Here is an 18,975-nt window from a genome sequence, read left to right on the forward strand (position 1 = left end):
CCCAGGGCTTTAGATGCTATCTGTGTGCTTATAACACCTTAATTTTTATATCTAGCCTGGCACTTTTCTCCCTGAAATTAAGATTGCTCATTTGACCTCTCCATTAAATTTATTTCCAATAAATATCTCAGGCTTTCCTGTTTCATGTAATGGTACAACCATTTATTCACTTGTTGAAGTCAAAAATCAAGAATTATTCTTAATTCCTCTTTTTTCTTTATTTCTTATGTCCAATCAGAAGCCAGACTCATTGACTTTTAACTTCAAAATACATTCCAAATCAAATCACTGGGAAAATAAAGTCAAGTAACAAGTTATCTCTTTTTCCAAAGATTGTTCATAGTAGACTGGCAAACTAATTAGCAATTATGTGAAGTGTAGTAGGTATTAAAATAGAAACCATAGGAGCCTTGGCGAAGACATTTGAAACAGAAGCAGTAGGTGTGAGAAAAGTGAGAAGTCTCCTGCATAAGTGCTATTTGAGCTGATTTTTTTTAGAATTTGTGTAATCGTATAAGCAGGCAGTGTCCACTTTAAGAGAACTGTATTCTTTCATGCAAATGCTATTATGATACAAAATGATTTCGCAGGGATTCTTCAAGTAGCTTAGTGTGGCTGCAATAATGTTTTTTGAGGATTAGGTCAGATGAGGGAGCAGGATCCAAATCACGAAGTTTCCTAAGCAAAAGAGTTTGAAACTTACGAATGAACTGGATATTTTTGAAATAGAACTTAACACATCAGCTTTGCTACTAATTATATGACTTTGGGCAAAAGATGTTTAATGTAAGTAAAAGCTATTGAGACCTTTTTTAAAATGTACTGGGAATAAACATCTCAATTTATGTCTCCTGTTAAAGTGTCACTTGTTTGCTTTGAATTTATTAAAGTTAAGCTCCTTCTGCTTGAGAGTGGTCCAAAATAGAAGGATATGCTAGGATTATTTCATATGAGCATTGAAAAAGGAATCAGTTAACTTTTTATATTCTGAAATTTCACTCCCGAATGAGATTACAGAAGATACTATGTGTGCATGAGTATGTGTGCACAAGCGTGCATTGGAGAAGGTGCAAGAGGAGAGAGAGAAATCACGAGAGAACTCACCAGTGCAGCAGCAGCCTACTCCACCAGCGGTTAGTGCTGCTGGAGGGAGATGAAAAGATTAGGAAGATAAGAGAGCTTTGAAGGCTTTGCATTCTAAATTAAGGAATTAGATTTTTAACTGTCATGTGAAGTAGGCATTATCATCATTGTTTTACAGACACAGAATCAGACTCAGAGAAGTAATCTGGACAAGATTACACAGTTAGTACCAGAGAAGCTGAGATTCAAACTCAGGTTTATTTGACTTTGTAATCTTTGCTCTTATCCCTCCCCCCTGCTGCTCACTAGGTCCTCTCTGTTTGATCTCAACAGTCAATACTGTACAATCTCTTTGTGAACACACAATTTCTGTAAGGACTACGAATTATGAATAATAATATATGTATTTGGGAGAGAGGAGTCTTAAAAGTTAATTCCAATTAAGTTTGTAGAGGATTGTTTAGAAAAAGCATAGTTTCTTCTAAAAGATTTAAAAAAGGAAAATCATCGTTTCTAAGATGATTACAAAGAAAATGGTGTGGGTTTCCAGCCTGGGCAACATAGTGAGACCTCATCTCTACCAAAAATAAAAAAAATTAACCAGGCTTGGTGGCACATACCTGTAGTCCCAGCTACTTGGGAGGCTGAGCCACTGACTCCAGCCTGGGCGACAGAGTGAGACTCTGTCTTAAAAATAAATAAATGAATATTGAAGGAGAGAAGGAAGGAAATACTAGTTTGCATTTTTCTAAAGCATCCAAACTGCTGGAGATGGATAAGTGTATTTATACCATGAAGACTTCTTAGATCTATTGTTTCATTTCGTCCTCTTTATTCTTCATTCAGGATGTATGTTGTGTTCACAGCGAAGGTACTCCCTTCATCCTGTCCCAGAAAGGAGGATTCCAAACCGATACTTAGGCCAGCCCAGCCCCTTTACACACCCACACCTCCTCAGACCAGGTAAGGCCTTTTAACTATGCTGTCTCCCCATTTAGGTTTCGTCTAGAGCAATGCTATTGAATAGAACTTCTTGCAGTAAGCTCTGGATCTGTGCTGTTCCATAAGGTAGCCACCAACCTCACATGGCCATTGTACACTAATAAGGTTGCTAGTACAGCTGAGGAACTGAACATTTTATTTTATTTAATTTTAATTAATTTTAATTTAAATTTACCTGTGAGTACTGGTGCTTTATTGACAGTACTAGTCTAGAACAAGGTCTAAATATGATAAACCTTATAATTCAGAATAATTAACGAAAGGTATGTATTTCAGGATGTTTTAAAGCAAAGTTCTATTTCTCAGTTTTAGAACTGTATACTATTGTGAATTACTGTGTTAAAGACATTTTAGAAAATGTGTTTTTTCTTGAAATTATCAAATACTTACTTTAAAATTTTAACCTATTTCTATATAGATGAAGCAAGATTTCCAGATTTGTTTGTCACAGATTTGAGAGGTAGTATCCCAGTTGATAAAGGTGATGCAAAAAATTGTTAAAGGTTTGTTTTACTAATTTTTTTTTCTGCTATAAGATCCCAGCGTTGCTGCCAGAAGATGTCTTATAACTACTGCTCAAATTGAGACCTTAGACCAAAAGGTTTTTTGTTTTGATTTCTTAAAGGGCACTTAAGGGGTGAACTGTGACTAATGAATATGTCAAAGAGGTAGGTAGGGTAAAAGCAAACACGTTGTAGAAAAAGCAATCAGGTTTTCAAGGAAAATTAATTGTTCTTTCTGCCATAAGAAATTAAATCCGTATTTGCCATATAAACATATATATTACTAATGTAAAATTGCCTGTAGAAATATGTTCCTTTTTCACTGTCTCCACTCAGTGAATGATACCAGTATGTTTCTCAGTGAGGGCTTCCTTTTGCTGATTTTTCATCAGACTCGAATTCCTGCTGGGAAGTCGACTGAAACTAAGGAAATGCAGCTCACCACTGAAACCCACAAGAAATCAGTTTTTCAAAGCTGTAAGGTAAGCTTAATAGCAACCCAGTTGGTATTAATTTTAGTATTTACCCTATCAACCTTCCTGTAGCCTCGAGTTTTTTTTTTTTTTTGTAGAATTGATAGTTTTACCAGCTTTGAAAATTACTGATTTCTTGTGGTGAGATATTTTTACATGGTAAGCTGCATTTTCCAGGCCTTAAACCTAGTAATTATATTGTCAAGATAATGGTCTCTGTATCTAGACTTTTTTGCTCTATACCTTAATTGCATATTAAGTATAAGTGAATATAAATAAATATGCACATGTGTATGTTCATATACATACGTATGTGAATATCTGGGGGAAAAGGGATGTCTGTCCTAATTTTACTCTCCTAGACATGGGATTTTGGACACTGGGGTAAGTGAGAAGGGATGGAAGTGGAATTTTAAAACAGAATTATTAGGATTTTAGACCTCAAACTATCAGGTATGCCATTAGGTACAGATTTTTCTGCAGACAAAAGTATCAAAAGAATTAATCATTTGTCTTTCTCCTTCCAGAGATGCAAAACTTGTGGAAGTGTTAAAATGATCGTAGGGTGAAGAAGAGTAAATTTTTAAGAAAAATTAAAAGGGGCCGGGCGCAGTGGCTCACACCTGTAATCCCAGCACTTTGGGAGGCCAAGGTGGGTGGATCACCTGAGGTCAGGAGTTTGAGACCAGCCTGACCAATATGGTGAAATCCCATCTCTACTAAAAATACCAAAAAAAAAAAAAAAAAATTAGCCAGGTGTGGTGGCATATGCCTGTAATCTCAACTACTGGGGTGGCTGAGGCAGGAGAATCACTTGAATCCGGGAGGCGGAGGTTGCAGTGAGCCAAACTTGCGCCACTGCACTCCAGCTTGGGGGGCAGAGGGAGACTCTGTCTCAAAAATAAAAATAAAGAAAAAAGAAAAAAAATTAAAAGGCATGTCATACTTACTTAAAAAGTCTCTTTTAGGCCAGATACAGTGGCTCATGCCTGTAATCCCAACACTTTGGAAAGACAAGGTGAGAGGATCACTTGAGGTTAGGAGTTCGAGATGAGCACAGGCGACATAGCAAGACCCTGTCTCTATAAGAAATAAAACAATTAGTGCTCATGCCTGTAGTCCCAGCTACTCGGGGGACTCGGGTGGGAGGATTGCATGAGCCCAGGAGGTCAAGGATGCAGTGAGCTGTGATCATGCCTCTCTGCACTCCATCTTGGGTGACAGAGTGAGACCGTGTCTCTCAAAAAAAAGTCTCTTACGCAGTTGGTTTGTCAGTTTAGGATATACAATTATGTCATGTGCTACTTGGTTTCTCCAAAAGTTTCATGTTTTCCATATTTCCCTAATACATGGCAGTATGTACTTAATACTTTTGGGAAACATCTCCGTGCCTTTCCTAATTATTATGCAAGTTCTGTGCATACAGAAAAAGAGAATACAGGTAAGCATAGATTTTTTTTTTTAATTACTGATAATCCCACAACTCAGAGAAAGACACTGTTGAGAAAATTTTGGTATATGTTTCTTTATAGTCTTATTTCTTATATAGGTGTATGTGTAAGTGTACATGTGTACACACTCTTTGTGTATTGCTCTATTATTTCCTTAAATTCTTAGAAGTGAAATTACTGAGGCTGGGCGTGATGGCTCACACCTATAATCCCAGCACTTTGGGAGGCCGAGGCAGGTGGATCACGAGGTCAGGAGTTCGAGACCAGCCTGGCCAACATAGTGAAATCTCTACTAAAAATATAAAAATTAGCTGGGCTTGGTGGTGCCTGCCTGTAGTCCCAGCTACTCAGGAGGCTGAGGCAGGAGAATCACTGGAACCCAGGAGGCAGAGGTTGCAGTGAGCTGAGATCACGCCATTGCACTCCAGATTGGGCAACCGCGTGAGTCTTCCTCTCAAAAATAAAGTGTAATTACTGGGCCAGTTCCTCTGAATTCTTGGGAGCTATTTTCCTAGATTTTCTTTGCCATACCTACCTATCCAAGTTTCCTGAAGCATCAATAGCTTGGAAAATATTTAGCAGGATGACACGGGAAATAAATTCTGTTCTGGCTGTGCTACTGCTAGGTTCTAGTGATTTTCAAAACGTGTCATTTCCTTAAATCTGAGCACTGTAGACCATTTCTGCTTTTTATGACAGTGCCATCTCTGTGCTAAGGACTGTATCTGTAGGGATGGAAAATGTTGGTCAGTCTCTTTGATTAGTACTGTGTCTCACACTTCACACTCAGACATGAAAATGATTCCATATGGGAAGGCAAGTGGCATTCTGAACTGTGAGTCTACTTTTTTTTTTTTTTTTTTGAGGCGGAGTTTCGTCCTTGTCGCCCAGGCTGGAGTGCAACGACACAATCGCTGCTCACTGCAACCTCTGCCTCCCGGGTTGAAGCAGTTCTCCTCCCTCAGCCTCCCAAGTAGCTAGGATTATAGACGCCTGCTACCACACCCGGTAATTTTTGTGTTTTTAGTAGAAATGGAGTTTCACCATGTTGGCCGGGCTAGTCTCGAACTCCTGACCTCAGGTGATCTGCCCGCCTCAGCCTCCCAAAGTGCTGGGATTACAGGTGTGAGCCACTGCGCCCAACGAGTCTACTTTTTATATTATCTGTACAGGAAAGATGGTTCCACGGTTCCCTGATTATTGCCAAAGGAGTAATATTGTCATTATGCAGGACAGCAAGACATTCATCTCAAAGAAACACTGAAACATATCAGAGAATGAATGGGAAGACTCAGTGGGATACCTAATGAGGCATTATTTCTAAAATTTTTACATTCTTAAACAAAATTAGTTTTAGAATATGTGGTATAGTTTGGAGTGCTAGATTTAAAAAGGGCTACTCAGGGAGTTGGGCTTGTCAGAATAACTTGTCTAACATATGTAGAACCACTTCATGGTTTTTTTTTTTTTTTCTTTTTTGAGACGGAGTCTCGCTCTGTTGCCCAGGCTAGAGTGCAATGGCGTGATCCAACTCACTGCAACCTCCGCCTCCCAAGTAGCTGGGACTACATGTGTGCACCACCACGCCTGGCTAATTTTTGTATTTTTAGCAGAGACAGGGTTTCACCATATTGGTCAGGCTGGTCTTGAACTCCTGACCTCATGATCCACCCGCCTTGGCCTCTCAAAGTGCTGGGATTACATGTGGGAGCCACCAAGCCCGTCCCACTTCTTAGTTTTCAACTACAGCAGTGAACAGATTTTTGGGGAAATAATCAGAATGCAACTATGTGGCATAAAATTTAAGACAATGCTTTCACCATTTACCTTTTCATCTCTATCGTCAACTATAATGGCAGAAGCCAGGTGTAGTGGCTCACGCCTGTAATCCCAGCACTGTGGGAGGCCTGGGCAACATAGTGAGACCTTATCTCTACAAAACAGTAAGCAAAATTAGCTGAGTGTGGTGGCACATGCCTGTAGTGCTAGCTACGCCTATAATCCTAACACTTTGGGAAGCTGAGGTAGGAGGATTGCTTGAGCCTGGAAAGTGAAGGCTGCAGTCAGCCGAGATTGTGCCACTCCACTCCAGCCTGGGCAACAGAGCAAGACCCTGTCTCAAAAATAAAATAAAATAGAAATAAAAATTTAAAAAAATATAATGGCACAGACGATACAGTTATAGTGAATATAATATTTAAAATGATGAAAAGATTGATTCTAGAATGGGTTATAGATAATTATTCCCAAATCTTTTTCCCTTAAGAGTTTCAAAATCAGCTGCCCATCTTTCAGTGATGGTTTAATTGTAGCTGTCTCTTGAGCAAGGGATGCATTTTATTTTTAAAACTTGTTAAATATGGTTGATTTTAATATCTAAAAGACAAAGATACTATTTTGGTGGTGGTAAGATTTTTATACTATTTAAAAGATTAAAATGATGCTTGATAACAAGTTTGGGGAGTCAGGAAGAAAAATAAAAAATAAATAAAATGATGCTTGAGACCAGGAGGTCAAGGCCGTAGTGAGCCATGATTGCACCACTGCACTCCAGTATAAATAAAAAATAAAATAAATAAAATGATGCTTGAGCCCAGGAGGTCAAGGCTGTGGTGAGCCATGATTTCGCCACTGCACTCTAGCCTGGGTGACAGAGTGTTACCCTATCTCAGAAGAATTTAAAAAGTAAAATGTATAAAGAAAATAACAGAAATTGGAAGTAGTTTGGACCTGCCTAGACTGTTGGGTAAGCTTTTTCAAAATATACATACATGCTAGGACTCTAAAGAGCTATTGAATGATAGTCTCAAAGGGAGGGCTTAGAACATGTGTTTTTGTTTTTGTTTTTTTGAGACAGGGTCTCACTCTGTCTCCAAGGTTGGAGTACAGTGCCGAGATCACAGCTCACTGGAATCTTGACTTCCGGGGGTCAAGCAATCTTCTGCTTCAGCCTCCTGAATAACTAGAACTACAGGCATGCATCACCATGCCCAACTGCCCAACTAATTTTTGTATTATAGAGATAGGGTCTCACTATGTTGCCCAGGCTGGTCTTGAACTCCTGGACTCAAGCAATTCTACCACCTTGGCCCCCCCAAAGTGCTGGAATTATAGGCATGAGCCACCATACTCAGCCTTTGGAACATGTGTTTTGAAGAGCTCCCCAGGTGTTTCTCACATACACCACTAACCTAGTGGGTACTCATGTAGCTAGGCGCATGAGATGCCTGATGACTTAAGGGGACAAGCCAGATCTGTGGCCATTGGCCATGTTTGAAAACAGAGAATGTGTCTTCCCCATGCCTCTGTAGTCTTATCCCTAGTCACTTAGTCCTTAAATTCATTCACATCTTTATCGTCATCACCACCATCAAATGAGTGATGACGTTACATTTATCTAACCATTTCAAAACACTTTTAAAATAGATTATACCTGATAGAATAGTAGATTGAAAGTTTTGTATCCTACAGGTTTAAATTTAAGTTGAAAGTCTACTTTTTCTCTAAGTATTTCACCATGAAGCCCACCTGTTTTTATAAAGTAATATATTTTCTTTTCTCACCCCAATGTACCTATGTAACGTTATTTGTTTTCGTTTTTGTTTTGTTTTTAAGATGGGTTCTTGCTGTGTCTCCCAGGCTGAACTGCAGTGGCACAATCATACCTCACTGCAGTCTCGACCTCCCAGGCGATCCTCCCGCCTCAGTGTCCCAAGTAGCTAGGACTACAGGCATAAGCCACCATGCCTGGCTGATTTTTAAAATTTTTGTAGAGATGGGATCTCACTGTGTTGCCCAGGCTTACTTATATAATAATTTTAAATCACTGTATTCATAGGGATTATTTGTTTTCCTCTTGTCTTCATCTCCTGATTCAGTTTTAATGCAGAGTAAATAATGTAGTCGCTATGTAAATAAATTTATAGATGAATAAACCTGTTTTTTACTTACACATCTAGTACATATTGACAGACCGTTTCAGGATGCCATTATACCAATAATCTATGAACTGTCATCTCGTGAAGAATTATAGAGGATTTCTCTGTTTGTTTGTTTTTAAGCCCAATAGAAAATCTTGAAATATAATAAAGTTTTCATGTAGTGTAAATACTAGAAAATTAAAAATAAATGACTTTGGCTGGGCACGGTGGCTCACACCTATAATCCCAGCGCTTTGGGAGGCCAAGGTGGGCCGATTGCTTGAGGCATGGAGTTTGACAACAGCCTGGCCAACATAGCGAAACTCCATCTCTACTAAAAAAAAAAAAAAAAATTAGCTGGGCATGGTGGCACATGCCTGTAATCCCAGCTACTCGGGAGACTGAGGCACGAGAATCACTTGAACCCAGGAGGCAGAGGTTGCAGTGAGCTAAGATCGCGCCGCTTTGCTCCTGCCTAGGCAACAGAGCAAAACTCTGTCTCAAAAAATAAATAAATAAACGACATTTGTATTTCTCTTTTTTACCTTTGTGTGTGTAGTCCTCATTAACACTGAGAAACTCTCTGAGGTAAAGATTAGCAAGAATCAGCCCTAGGCAAGAATCAGGAGCTACCTAAAGAAATGAATAATAATGAAAAGTTTCTGGTCAATGGAGACGCATTCCTAACGTGAAAAAGCCAAAGACTTCCAGGTCTTCTATGTAAATAATTATTTTGATCTCATTTGTTGTCGTAATAGTGGTTGTCCATGTAAATTTTACTCTTCTAAGGTCCTGCCTGGCTTTGGATTACCAGGATGACAACCAGTTCAAGTGTAAATTCTTTATTTTGATAATAATTATAGCTTAATACTTAACGTAGTGCTAAGTGTTATGTTTTAAGTGTTTTATTAACTTACATAATCCACCTGACAACTTTGTGAAGTCAGTGCTATTGTTATTTCCATTTTATATGAGGAGACTGAGGCACAGAGAAGTTTGGTAGCTCTTTCCAAGTCACTCAGTGAATTGCTAAGCCAGGATTCCAACTCACAAAAGCCTAACTCAGAATCCACACTTTCAACCACAAAACAGTGCATGATACCTGTGCCAAAAAATACTCTCTGGGAATATTTTTTAAAGTATTTTCTCATTACATTTTTTATAAGAAGACATCCAACTGAGAGAAGTCTTAGTATAAAAGTTACTTTGTTTGGAGAGTAGTATACTTTTTTTGAATAAGGTAAAATTTATATACAGCAAATTTCACAGATCTTATATATGCAGTTCAGTGAGCTTTAACAAAGGTAACCTACAGCTCAGTCAAGATATAGAACATTTTCATCGTCCTGGAAAGTTCCCTCATGCTCCTCCAGTCAGTCTCCACCTTCATAGGCAGCCACTCTTTTGGTTTCTATCATCATAGACTGTTTTGCTTTTTCTTGACTTCATGTAAGTGGAATCATACAGAATCGTAATATGTATGTATGTAGCCTTTCTGTTTGTTTAGTTTTGCTCAATATATGCAAATCTATTTAGAGTATTTTTTATTTGGTCATTGCATTTTTTCTGAGATGCCTGTTTTACATTATAAAGGAATCACTAGCTTTTTCTTTCTCCCCATTCTCCAACTGCAAAGTGATAGTTTATTAATTACTTCCTTATATGCTGTGAAAACTACCTAATATTAAGCAGACTTCTTTTCAAAATCAGACCATGTTAAAATTCTAATCTAGTTAGTTTCAGGAAATAAAATACATACCTAGATTGTAGCAAAGACCTGTATCATTTCATCCATTTTCAGTCTTTGTTATATCTTCCTTTCTGGGTGTTTTGTGTAGCTGGTAAAATATGAAGAACATTACTGCTTTTCTCTTAAAGAGGCATGATCCTAAGGGTCCTGGAAGAGCTTTCCTTCTTGGCTGCAGAATCTCAGAACTGATAGTGAGACTTTGCAGAGTCCAACTTCCAATATCTAGGCTTTTGATTGGCTCAATAAACTTGTTAGAAGAGCCTTTCCATCTTAAGTGGTTCCACGTCATAAAATGCTGACTTTGTTTTTTAATTCTTTACAATTCTACAAAGTTGCCAGAGGATCTGATATTCAGGTATAATTTTATCAAGAAATTCAGGCCAGATTGACTATAAAGTTGAGTTCTGTGATCAAAGGCCATAACACCTTCCAAGTTTACTCCCAGGGTTTAAAGGTCATTGCTTTAACACATTTTTTTTTCCTCCTTCAAATGGAAAGGTTTCTTTTTCCTTGAGTAAATTTTTTGTTTCTGGGTACAGTGGCCCACACCTGTAATCCAAGCACTTTGGGAGGCCGAGGCCGGTGGATCACCTGAGGTCAGGAGTTCAAGACCAACCTGACCAACATGGGGAAACCCCATCTCTACTAGAAATACAAAATTAGCCTGGTGTGGTGGTGCATTCCTGTAATCCCAGCTACTTGGGAGGCTGGGGCAGGAGAATCGCTTGAACCCACCCGGGTGGCAGAGGTTGCAGTGAGCCGAGATTGTGCCATTGCACTCTGGCCTGGGCAATAAGGGTGAAGCTTTATCTCAAAAAAAAAAAAAAAAAGAAAATTGTTGTGATGGAGAGTGCTTTGTTGTGTTGAGATTTTAGAAGTTTAGAAGCATTTATTTAATGATCACTCAGTAGTGTTGATAATTAATAGGTTTGGGAAAATATAGCCAGTGTTTTAAATATTTCTCATGCAGTCAATTGTATGAAATTGGATTCAGCAAACATAGGAATGCTTTGAAGGGTATAAAAGACGGTTTTTTTTTTTATCCTGCTTTGATTTCCAAATAATTTTCTTGTTTCAGAAGTAACTTCCTGATATGCATTAATTTATACTGTTATTAATGAAAATGAGAAATAACATATAAAGTTATTAAAATTATGAATTTTCTTCTGGAATTTTTTTAAAAAATGAATTGATTTTTAAATTTCTTTCTTGTTTTTTAGAGACTGAGTCTCACTCTGTCGCCCAGGCCGGAATGTAGTGGGGTGATCTCAGCTCACTGCAACGTCTGCCTCCTGGGTTCAAGCGATTCTCCTGCCTCAGCCTCCCAAGTAGCTAGGACTATAGGTGTGCGCCACCATACCTGGCTAATTTTTTGTATTTTTAGTAGCGACAGAGTTTCATCGTGTTGGCCAGACTGGCCTCGAACTCCTGACCTCAGGTGATCTGCCTGCCTTGGCCTCTCAAGGTGCTAGGATTATAGGCGTGAGCCACCTCACCCAGGTGATTTTTAAATTTCTTTTTATTTTATGGACTATAGCTGTGAAATAACCAAAAGCAAAGTTCAAGAAAGGAAGAAAATAAAAAGATGAAAAAAAGGAAAGGTCAGATAATTCACCGATTATAACCAGCCTCTGCTTTTGTAAGAGTATTTACTACTTGAGTAAATTAGGAAATTTTCAATGTTGAGTAACAGTGGCAGACTCAACAGGAATAATTATCAAAGAGATAAATAGCTCTAGTACAAAGTTCAGTGTTCTAAGAATCCTAGGAGACTGTTAGCCAGTTCAATCTTGAAAGAAAAAAATGTGATATGAGCTCTTTTTGGCCCCATTTTGTTGCTTCAGCTGCTTCACATTGGCCCATAAGGCCTTCACTTATCTCTCTCTCTTATTTCTTGCCAACTTCATCAGCAAAAACATAAGTGTGTTTCTATTGTAGATGTCTGAAAAGTTAAATAAAAATATTTTATTAATGGAATACAAGTTACAGAATTTGCTGGCGAGATAAACTATATATAGGTAAAACAGTTAGATCCTGGGCCATGGGACATGGGTCACACCTGTAATCCCAGCACTTTGGGAGGCTAAGGCAGGCAGATTGCTTGAGGTCGGGAGTTCGAGACCAGCCTGGGCAACATGGTGAAACACCGTCTCTACTAAAAATACAAAAATTAGGCCAGGCACGGTGGCTCATGCCTGTAATCCCAACACTTTAGGAGGCTGAGGCGGGTGGATCATTTGAGGTCAGGAGTTTGAAACCAGCCTGGCCAATATGGTGAAATTTCATCTTTACTGAATATACAAAAATTAGCCTGGCCGTGTGGTGCGCACCTGTAATACTAGCTATTCGAGAGGCTAAGGCAGGAGAATCGCTTGAACTGGGAAGTCGGAGGGTGCAGTGAGGTGAGATCGCACCACTGCACTCCAGCCTGGATGACAGAGCAAGACTCTTTCTCAAAAAATAAAAATAATAGCAATAAATAAATAAAAATGCAAAGATAGGCCTGGTGGCTCACGCCTGTAATCCCAGCTATTCGGGTAGCTGAGGCACCAGAATCACTTGAACCCATGTGGTAGAGTTTCAGTGAGCCGGGATCGTGCCACTCCTCTCCAGCCTGAGTGACACAGCAGGACTCTGTCTTCAAAAAAAAAAATTAGATCTAAGGTAATCATATACTGAACATGAGTACTAAGGAAATTCAAAGATCTTTGACCAAGACGTTTTTCTTCTGGGACTATCCCCATAGTAATTAAAGCACCAGTACATAGGACATGAAAGTACTAAGATATAAGTACAAAGATATTTATTATAGCAGCAAAAAGCTGAAAGCAGTTTGAATTCCTATAGTAGAGAAATGGCTGAATAAGTTATGGTCTATTTACCCCAAGAAATATCATGGAGGCATCAAGAAGAATGAATTGAAGCGATACCAAATGACTTGAAGGGAAAGAATTCCATGACATATTGTTCTGTTGGAAAAGGAAGATACCAAAAAGAGTGTGTAGTGTCCCATTTTGTAAAACACTAGTGATCCAAAAAGCCCCACATGCATGTATGTATGATTATGTGAGTGTTGAGAAACTCAGAAAAGATGGCCGGGCACGGTGGCTCAAGCCTGTAATCCCAGCACTTTGGGAGGCCGAGATGGGCGGATCACGAGGTCAGGAGATCGAGACCATCCTGGCTAACACGGTGAAACCCCGTCTCTACTAAAATACAAAACTAGCCGGGCGAGGTGGCGGGCGCCTGTAGTCCCAGCTACTCGGGAGGCTGAGGCAGGAGAATGGCGTAAACCCGGGAGGCGGAGCTTGCAGTGAGCTGAGATCTGGCCACTGCACTCCAGTCCGGGCGACAGAGCGAGACTCCGCCTCAAAAAAAAAAAAAGAAAGAAAGAAACTCAGAAAAGATACATACTAGATTACGAACCTGGGCAAGGTGTTGATGTGAGTAGGAGGAGAAAATAGGAGTAAGGAGCCAAACAGTGAAGGGAAAAACATTTATTGAAATAATTCAGTATTAATTTATATACAACTATACGGTGTGTGTATTTAAGGAACTGAAATTGTTACCTTTTTAAAATTAAGAGGGGGCTGGGTGCAGTGGCTTACACCTGTAACCCCAGCACTTTGGGAGGCCAAGGCAGGTGGATCACTTGAGGTCAAGAGTTCGAGACCAGTCTGGCCAACATGGTGAAACCCTGTCTCTACTAAAAATACAAAAATTAGCCCTGTATGGTGGTGCACACCTGTAGTCCCAGCTACTCAGGAGGCTGAGGCAGGAGAATCGCTTGAACCAGGGAGGCAGAGGTTGCAGTGAGCCAAGATCATGCCATTGTAGTCCATCCTGGGTGACAGAGCAAGACCTGTCTGGAAAAAAAAAAAAAAAAAAAAAATTAGCTGGGTGTGGTGGCATACACCTGTAATCCCAGCTACTCAGGAGGCTGAGGTGGGAGAATTGCTTAAGCTCAGGAGGCAGACATTGCCATGAGCTGAGATGCCACCACTGCACTCCAGCCTGGGTGACAGAGTGAGACCCTGTTTAAAAAAAAATTTTTTTAAAGGGATAAATCAACATTACTTGGGCTAATCAAGAAAACTTTTTGAATGAGAAAAGTCTGAAAACAAACATGTATTAAACCAAGATTTTGGAGTGGAATTAGTGTGGAGGAAGAAGAAATTTTAGAAAAAAGACACATTGTAAGCAAGGTAATAGGGAAAGAACAGATTTTTTACTTATCTAGGAAATAAGAAGGAATTAATTTCAGAATAATTGGGGGAATAATAAAAAGAAAAAAACAAGTTGGCTGGGCGCGGTGACTCACGCCTGTAATCCCAGCACTTTGGGAAGCCAAGACAGGTGGATCACTAGGTCAGGAGTTCAAGACCAGCCTGGCCAATGTGGTGAAACCCCATCTCTGCTAAAAATACAAAAAAAATTAGCCGGGCGCGGTGGTAGGTGCCTCTAATCCTAGCTATTCAGGAGGCTGAGGCAGGACAATCGCTTGAACCTGGGCAGTAGAGGTTGCATTGAGCCAACATCAAGCCACTGCACTCCAGCCTTGGTGACAGAGTGAGACTATCTCGAAAAAAAAAAGGCCAGGCATGGTGGCTCACGCCTGTAATCCCAGCACTTTAGGAGGCCGAGGCAGGCAGATCATGAGGTCAGGAGATCGAAACCATCCTGACACGGTGAAACCCCGTCTCTACTAAAAATACAAAAAATTAGCCAGACATGATGGCAGGCACCTGTAGTCCCAGCTACTCAGGAGGCTGAGGCAGGAGAATGGTGTGAACCAGGAGGCAGAGCTTACAGTAAGCCAAGATCGCACCACTGCACTTCAGCCTGGGAGACAGCGAGACTCCGTCTCAAAAAAAAAAAAAAAAAAAAAAAACAGTTGGCCAAATCAGCAAAGGCCCTATATTGTATAGTTTCATTATATAAAATCTCTGCAATAGGCAAATCCATAGAGATAGATAATAGATTAGGAGTTGCCAAGGGCTGGGGAATTGTGAGAAAATGGGGAGTGACTGCTCATGAACATGGAGTTTTTTTTTTTTTTTTTATTGAAATGTTTTAAAATGCATTGTGGGCCGGGCGCGGTGGCTCAAGCCTGTAATCCCAGCACTTTGGGAGGCCGAGATGGGCGGATCACGAGGTCAGGAGTTCGAGACCATCTTGGCTAACACAGTGAAACCCCGTCTCTACTAAAAAATACAAAAGCTAGCCGGGCGAGGTGGCTGGCGCCTGTAGTCCTAGCTACTCTGGAGGCTGAGGCAGGAGAATGGCGTAAACCCGGGAGGCAGAGCTTGCAGTGAGCTGAGATCCCGGCCACTGCACTCCAGCCCGGGCGACAGTGAGACTCGGTCTCAAAAAAAAAAAAATGCATTGTGGTGATGGTTGCACAATTCTGTGACTATACCAAAAACTCTTGAATTATATACTTTTATTTTTATTATTATTATTTATTATATTTTTTGAGATGCAGTCTTGCTCTGTCACCTAGGCTGGAGTGCACTAGTGGGGTCTTGGCTCACTGCAACCTTCACCTCCTGGGTTCAAGTGATCTCCTGCCTCAGCCTCCCTAGTAGCTGGGATTACAGGCATGCACCACCACACCTGGCTAATTTTTTTTTTTTTGAGACAGAGTCTCGCACTGTCACCCAGGCTGGAGTGCAGTGGCACGATCTCGGCTCCCTGCAAGCTCTGCCTCCCGGGTTTACGCCATTCTCCTGCCTCAGCCTCCTGAGTAGCTGGGACTACAGGCACCCGCTACCATGCCTGGCTAATTTTTTTTGTATTTTTAGTAGAGACGGGATTTCACCGTGTTGACCAGGATGGTCTTGATCTCCTGACCTCGTGATCTGCCCGTCTCGGCCTCCCAAAGTGCTGGGATTACAGGCGTGAGCCACCGTGCCCGGCCAATTTTTGTGTTTTTTTTAGTAGAGATGAGGTTTCACCATGTTGGCCAGGCTGGTCTCGAACTCCTGACCTCAGGTAATCTTCCCGCTTTGGCCTCCCAAAGTGCCGGGATTTCAGGCGTGAGTCACCTCAGCTACTCAGGAGGCTGAGGTGGGAGAATTGCTTGAGCCTGAGAGGCAGAGGTTTCAGTGAGCCAAGATCATGCCACTGCACTCCAGCCTGGGCAACAAGAGCGAAACTCTGTCTCAAAAAAAAATTATATTCAATGAATATAACTGAGTGAGTAAAAGAATGAGCCAAAGACCTGGAGGAGATCTAAGGGGTCCATGATTCCAGATTTCAGGCGGGGCCACATTCAACTATCATTTCTTCCAAGTTTTTGCAGTGGAATAGAAATTTGAAACCTGGGTTATCTCCTTAATTCTCCATGTGCTGGGAGGAGATTTGGCATAAGTTGAACAATTGGACTTGTGTATCTCCGTCTAATATCAAACTACCTTAAGTACTTTGGCACTGCAGAAATGTAAAGCATCCCTTTTTTTTGTCATTTCTAGGGGAGGTAACTCCAGGACTATCTCAGGTGGAATATGCACTTCGCAGACACAAACTAATGTCTCTGATCCAGAAGGAAGCTCAAGGGCACAGCGGGGCAGACCAGACGGTGGTTGTGCTCTCCAACCCTACGTACTACATGAGCAACGATATTCCCTATACTTTCCACCAGGACAACAATTTCCTGTACCTGTGTGGATTCCAAGAGCCTGATAGCATTCTTGTCCTTCAAAGCCTCCCTGGCAAACAGTTACCATCACACAAAGCCATACTTTTTGTGCCTCGGCGAGATCCCAGTCGAGAACTTTGGGATGGTCCACGATCTGGCACTGATGGAGCAATAGCTCTAACTGGAGTGGATGAAGCCTATACGCTAGAAGAATTTCAACATTTTCTACCAAAAATGAAAGGTAACAAATGGGAGCAGAAGTCACATTACAAACCAGATTAGGATTAAGACCTTTCTTGCCTGTTTAGACAAGTCCTTAATTTCGTTATCGTAGCACCACCAGGAAAAGACCATGAGCACCATGAAAGAAATGTAAAGCCTTTTCCGGAAGATTGAACTTCTTTAAATAATTTCATTTATGCCTGCTGCATTGGCTCACACCTGTAATCCCAGCACTTTGGGAGGCCGAGGCAGACAGGTTCCTTGAGGCCAGGAGTTCAATACCAACCTGGCCAACATGGCAAAACCCTGTCTCTACTAAAAATACAAAAATTAGCCAGGCATAGTGGCGTGTGCCTGTAATCCCAGCTACTCAGGTGGCTCAGGCAGGAGAATCACTTGAGCCAGGGAGGTGGAGGTTGCAGTGAGCCAAGATCATGCCACTGCATTCCAGCCTGGGCAACCAAGCAAGACTGTCTTTAAAAAAAAAAAAAAAGATTTCATTTATTCATTTGCAGGAGGTTACAGTGAACCAGTGAGCCAAGATCCCACCACTGCTCTCCAGCCTAGGTGACAGAGCAAGATTCCATCTCAAAAAAATAAATAAATAAATAAAATAAAAGTATATAATTCAGGAGTTTTTGGTATAGTCACGGAATTGTGCAACCATCACCACAATGAATTTTAGAACACTTCATTGAAAAAAAACTCCATGTTCACTGGATTATTCATTAATGGAGACTGTTACTTACCCTAGTTTGAAATCTCAGAGAGATAATTTTCTTTTAAAGCAAAGGATAAGCCAGACACAGTGGTGTACATCTGTAGTTGAGCTACTTGAGAGGCTGAGGTAGAAGGATCACTTGAGGCCAGGAGTTCGGGTCCAGACTACACAACATAGTGAGGCCCCATCTCCAAAAAATAAATTAGAGACAGGATGGGCATGGACCACTCTTCAAGATTACTGACCAGTCTTGATATTTGACTACTACTTCTTATCTTAGTGCTCTTGCCGACTCTTCTAAAGGAGGTACTGTTCTCCAAGAACAATCTGTGCATCACAGCATCAGAATCACTTGGTAATGCATATTAAAATTTAAAATGCATAATACGTAATAGAAATTAAAATCTCAGGTTTCCATGTTGTATCTACTGAATCAGAATCTACATTTTAACAAGATCCTGTGTGGTTCGTATACAGTTGAGTTCTTTTTTTTTTTTTTTGGCAGGGTCTCACTGTCACCCAGACTGGGCTGTAGGTATAGTGGCATACTCATGGCTCACTGCAACCTCGAACCCCAAAGCTCAAGCAGTCTTCCTGCCTCAACCTCCAGAATACTGGGACTACCTGGGTACACCACCACGTTTGGCTCATTTTTAAAATTTTTTGTAGAGATGGAGCTTCACTTTGTTGCCTACGCTGGTTTTGAACTCCTGGCCTCAAATGAACCTCCCACCTCAGCCTCCTGAAGTGCTGGGATTACAGGTGTGAGGCACCGTGCTCGGCCACAGTTGAGTTGTTGTCCCTCAAAGAAATTACCTTCTCTGGCCGGGCGCAGTGGCTCACGCCTGTAATCCCAGCACTTTGGGAGGCCGAGGTGGGCGGATCACGAGGTCAGGAGATCGAGACCATCCTGGCTAACACAGTGAAACCCCATCTCTACTAAAAATACAAAAAAAATTAGCCGGGCGTAGCGGCGGGCGCCTGTAGTCCCAGCTACTCGGGAGGCTGAGGCAGGAGAATGGCGTGAACCCGGGAGGCGGAGCTTGCAGTGAGCCGAGATCGCGCCACTGCACTCCAGCCTGGGGGCAGAGCAAGACTCCGTCTCAAAAAAAAAGAAATTACCTTCTCTACAGTTATTCTGGTGAAATTTTAATCATTCTGAATGTTTTGAGATTTTTCTTCTGGGAATTTTTTTTTTTTTTTTTTTTTT

The 18,975-nt window shown here is 40.9% G+C and overlaps 1 protein-coding gene across 9 annotated transcripts in view; it reads left to right on the forward strand.

Annotated features, from left to right (window-relative positions):
- Positions 1 to 18,975, forward strand: part of XPNPEP3 (X-prolyl aminopeptidase 3) — a 78,594-nt gene that overhangs the window by 10,250 nt on the left and 49,369 nt on the right. For 5 of the 9 annotated variants that reach the window (XM_017870265.1, XM_017870264.1, XM_017870266.1 and 2 more), the window contains exons 2-3: positions 1,930 to 2,046; positions 16,656 to 17,063. In XM_017870265.1, the coding sequence (XP_017725754.1) occupies positions 1,930 to 2,046; positions 16,656 to 17,063 (525 nt within the window). Of the gene's footprint in view, positions 1 to 1,929; positions 2,047 to 2,980; positions 3,071 to 3,588; positions 3,714 to 16,655; positions 17,064 to 18,975 lie in introns of those variants that run through there. The other 4 variants (XM_017870272.1, XM_017870271.1, XM_017870273.1 and 1 more) reach the window with 4 other exon arrangements.

The sequence above is a fragment of the Rhinopithecus bieti genome, unplaced genomic scaffold, assembly GCF_001698545.2.
Source record: "Rhinopithecus bieti isolate Rb0 unplaced genomic scaffold, ASM169854v2 scaffold_4967, whole genome shotgun sequence".
Taxonomy (NCBI): domain Eukaryota; kingdom Metazoa; phylum Chordata; class Mammalia; order Primates; family Cercopithecidae; genus Rhinopithecus; species Rhinopithecus bieti.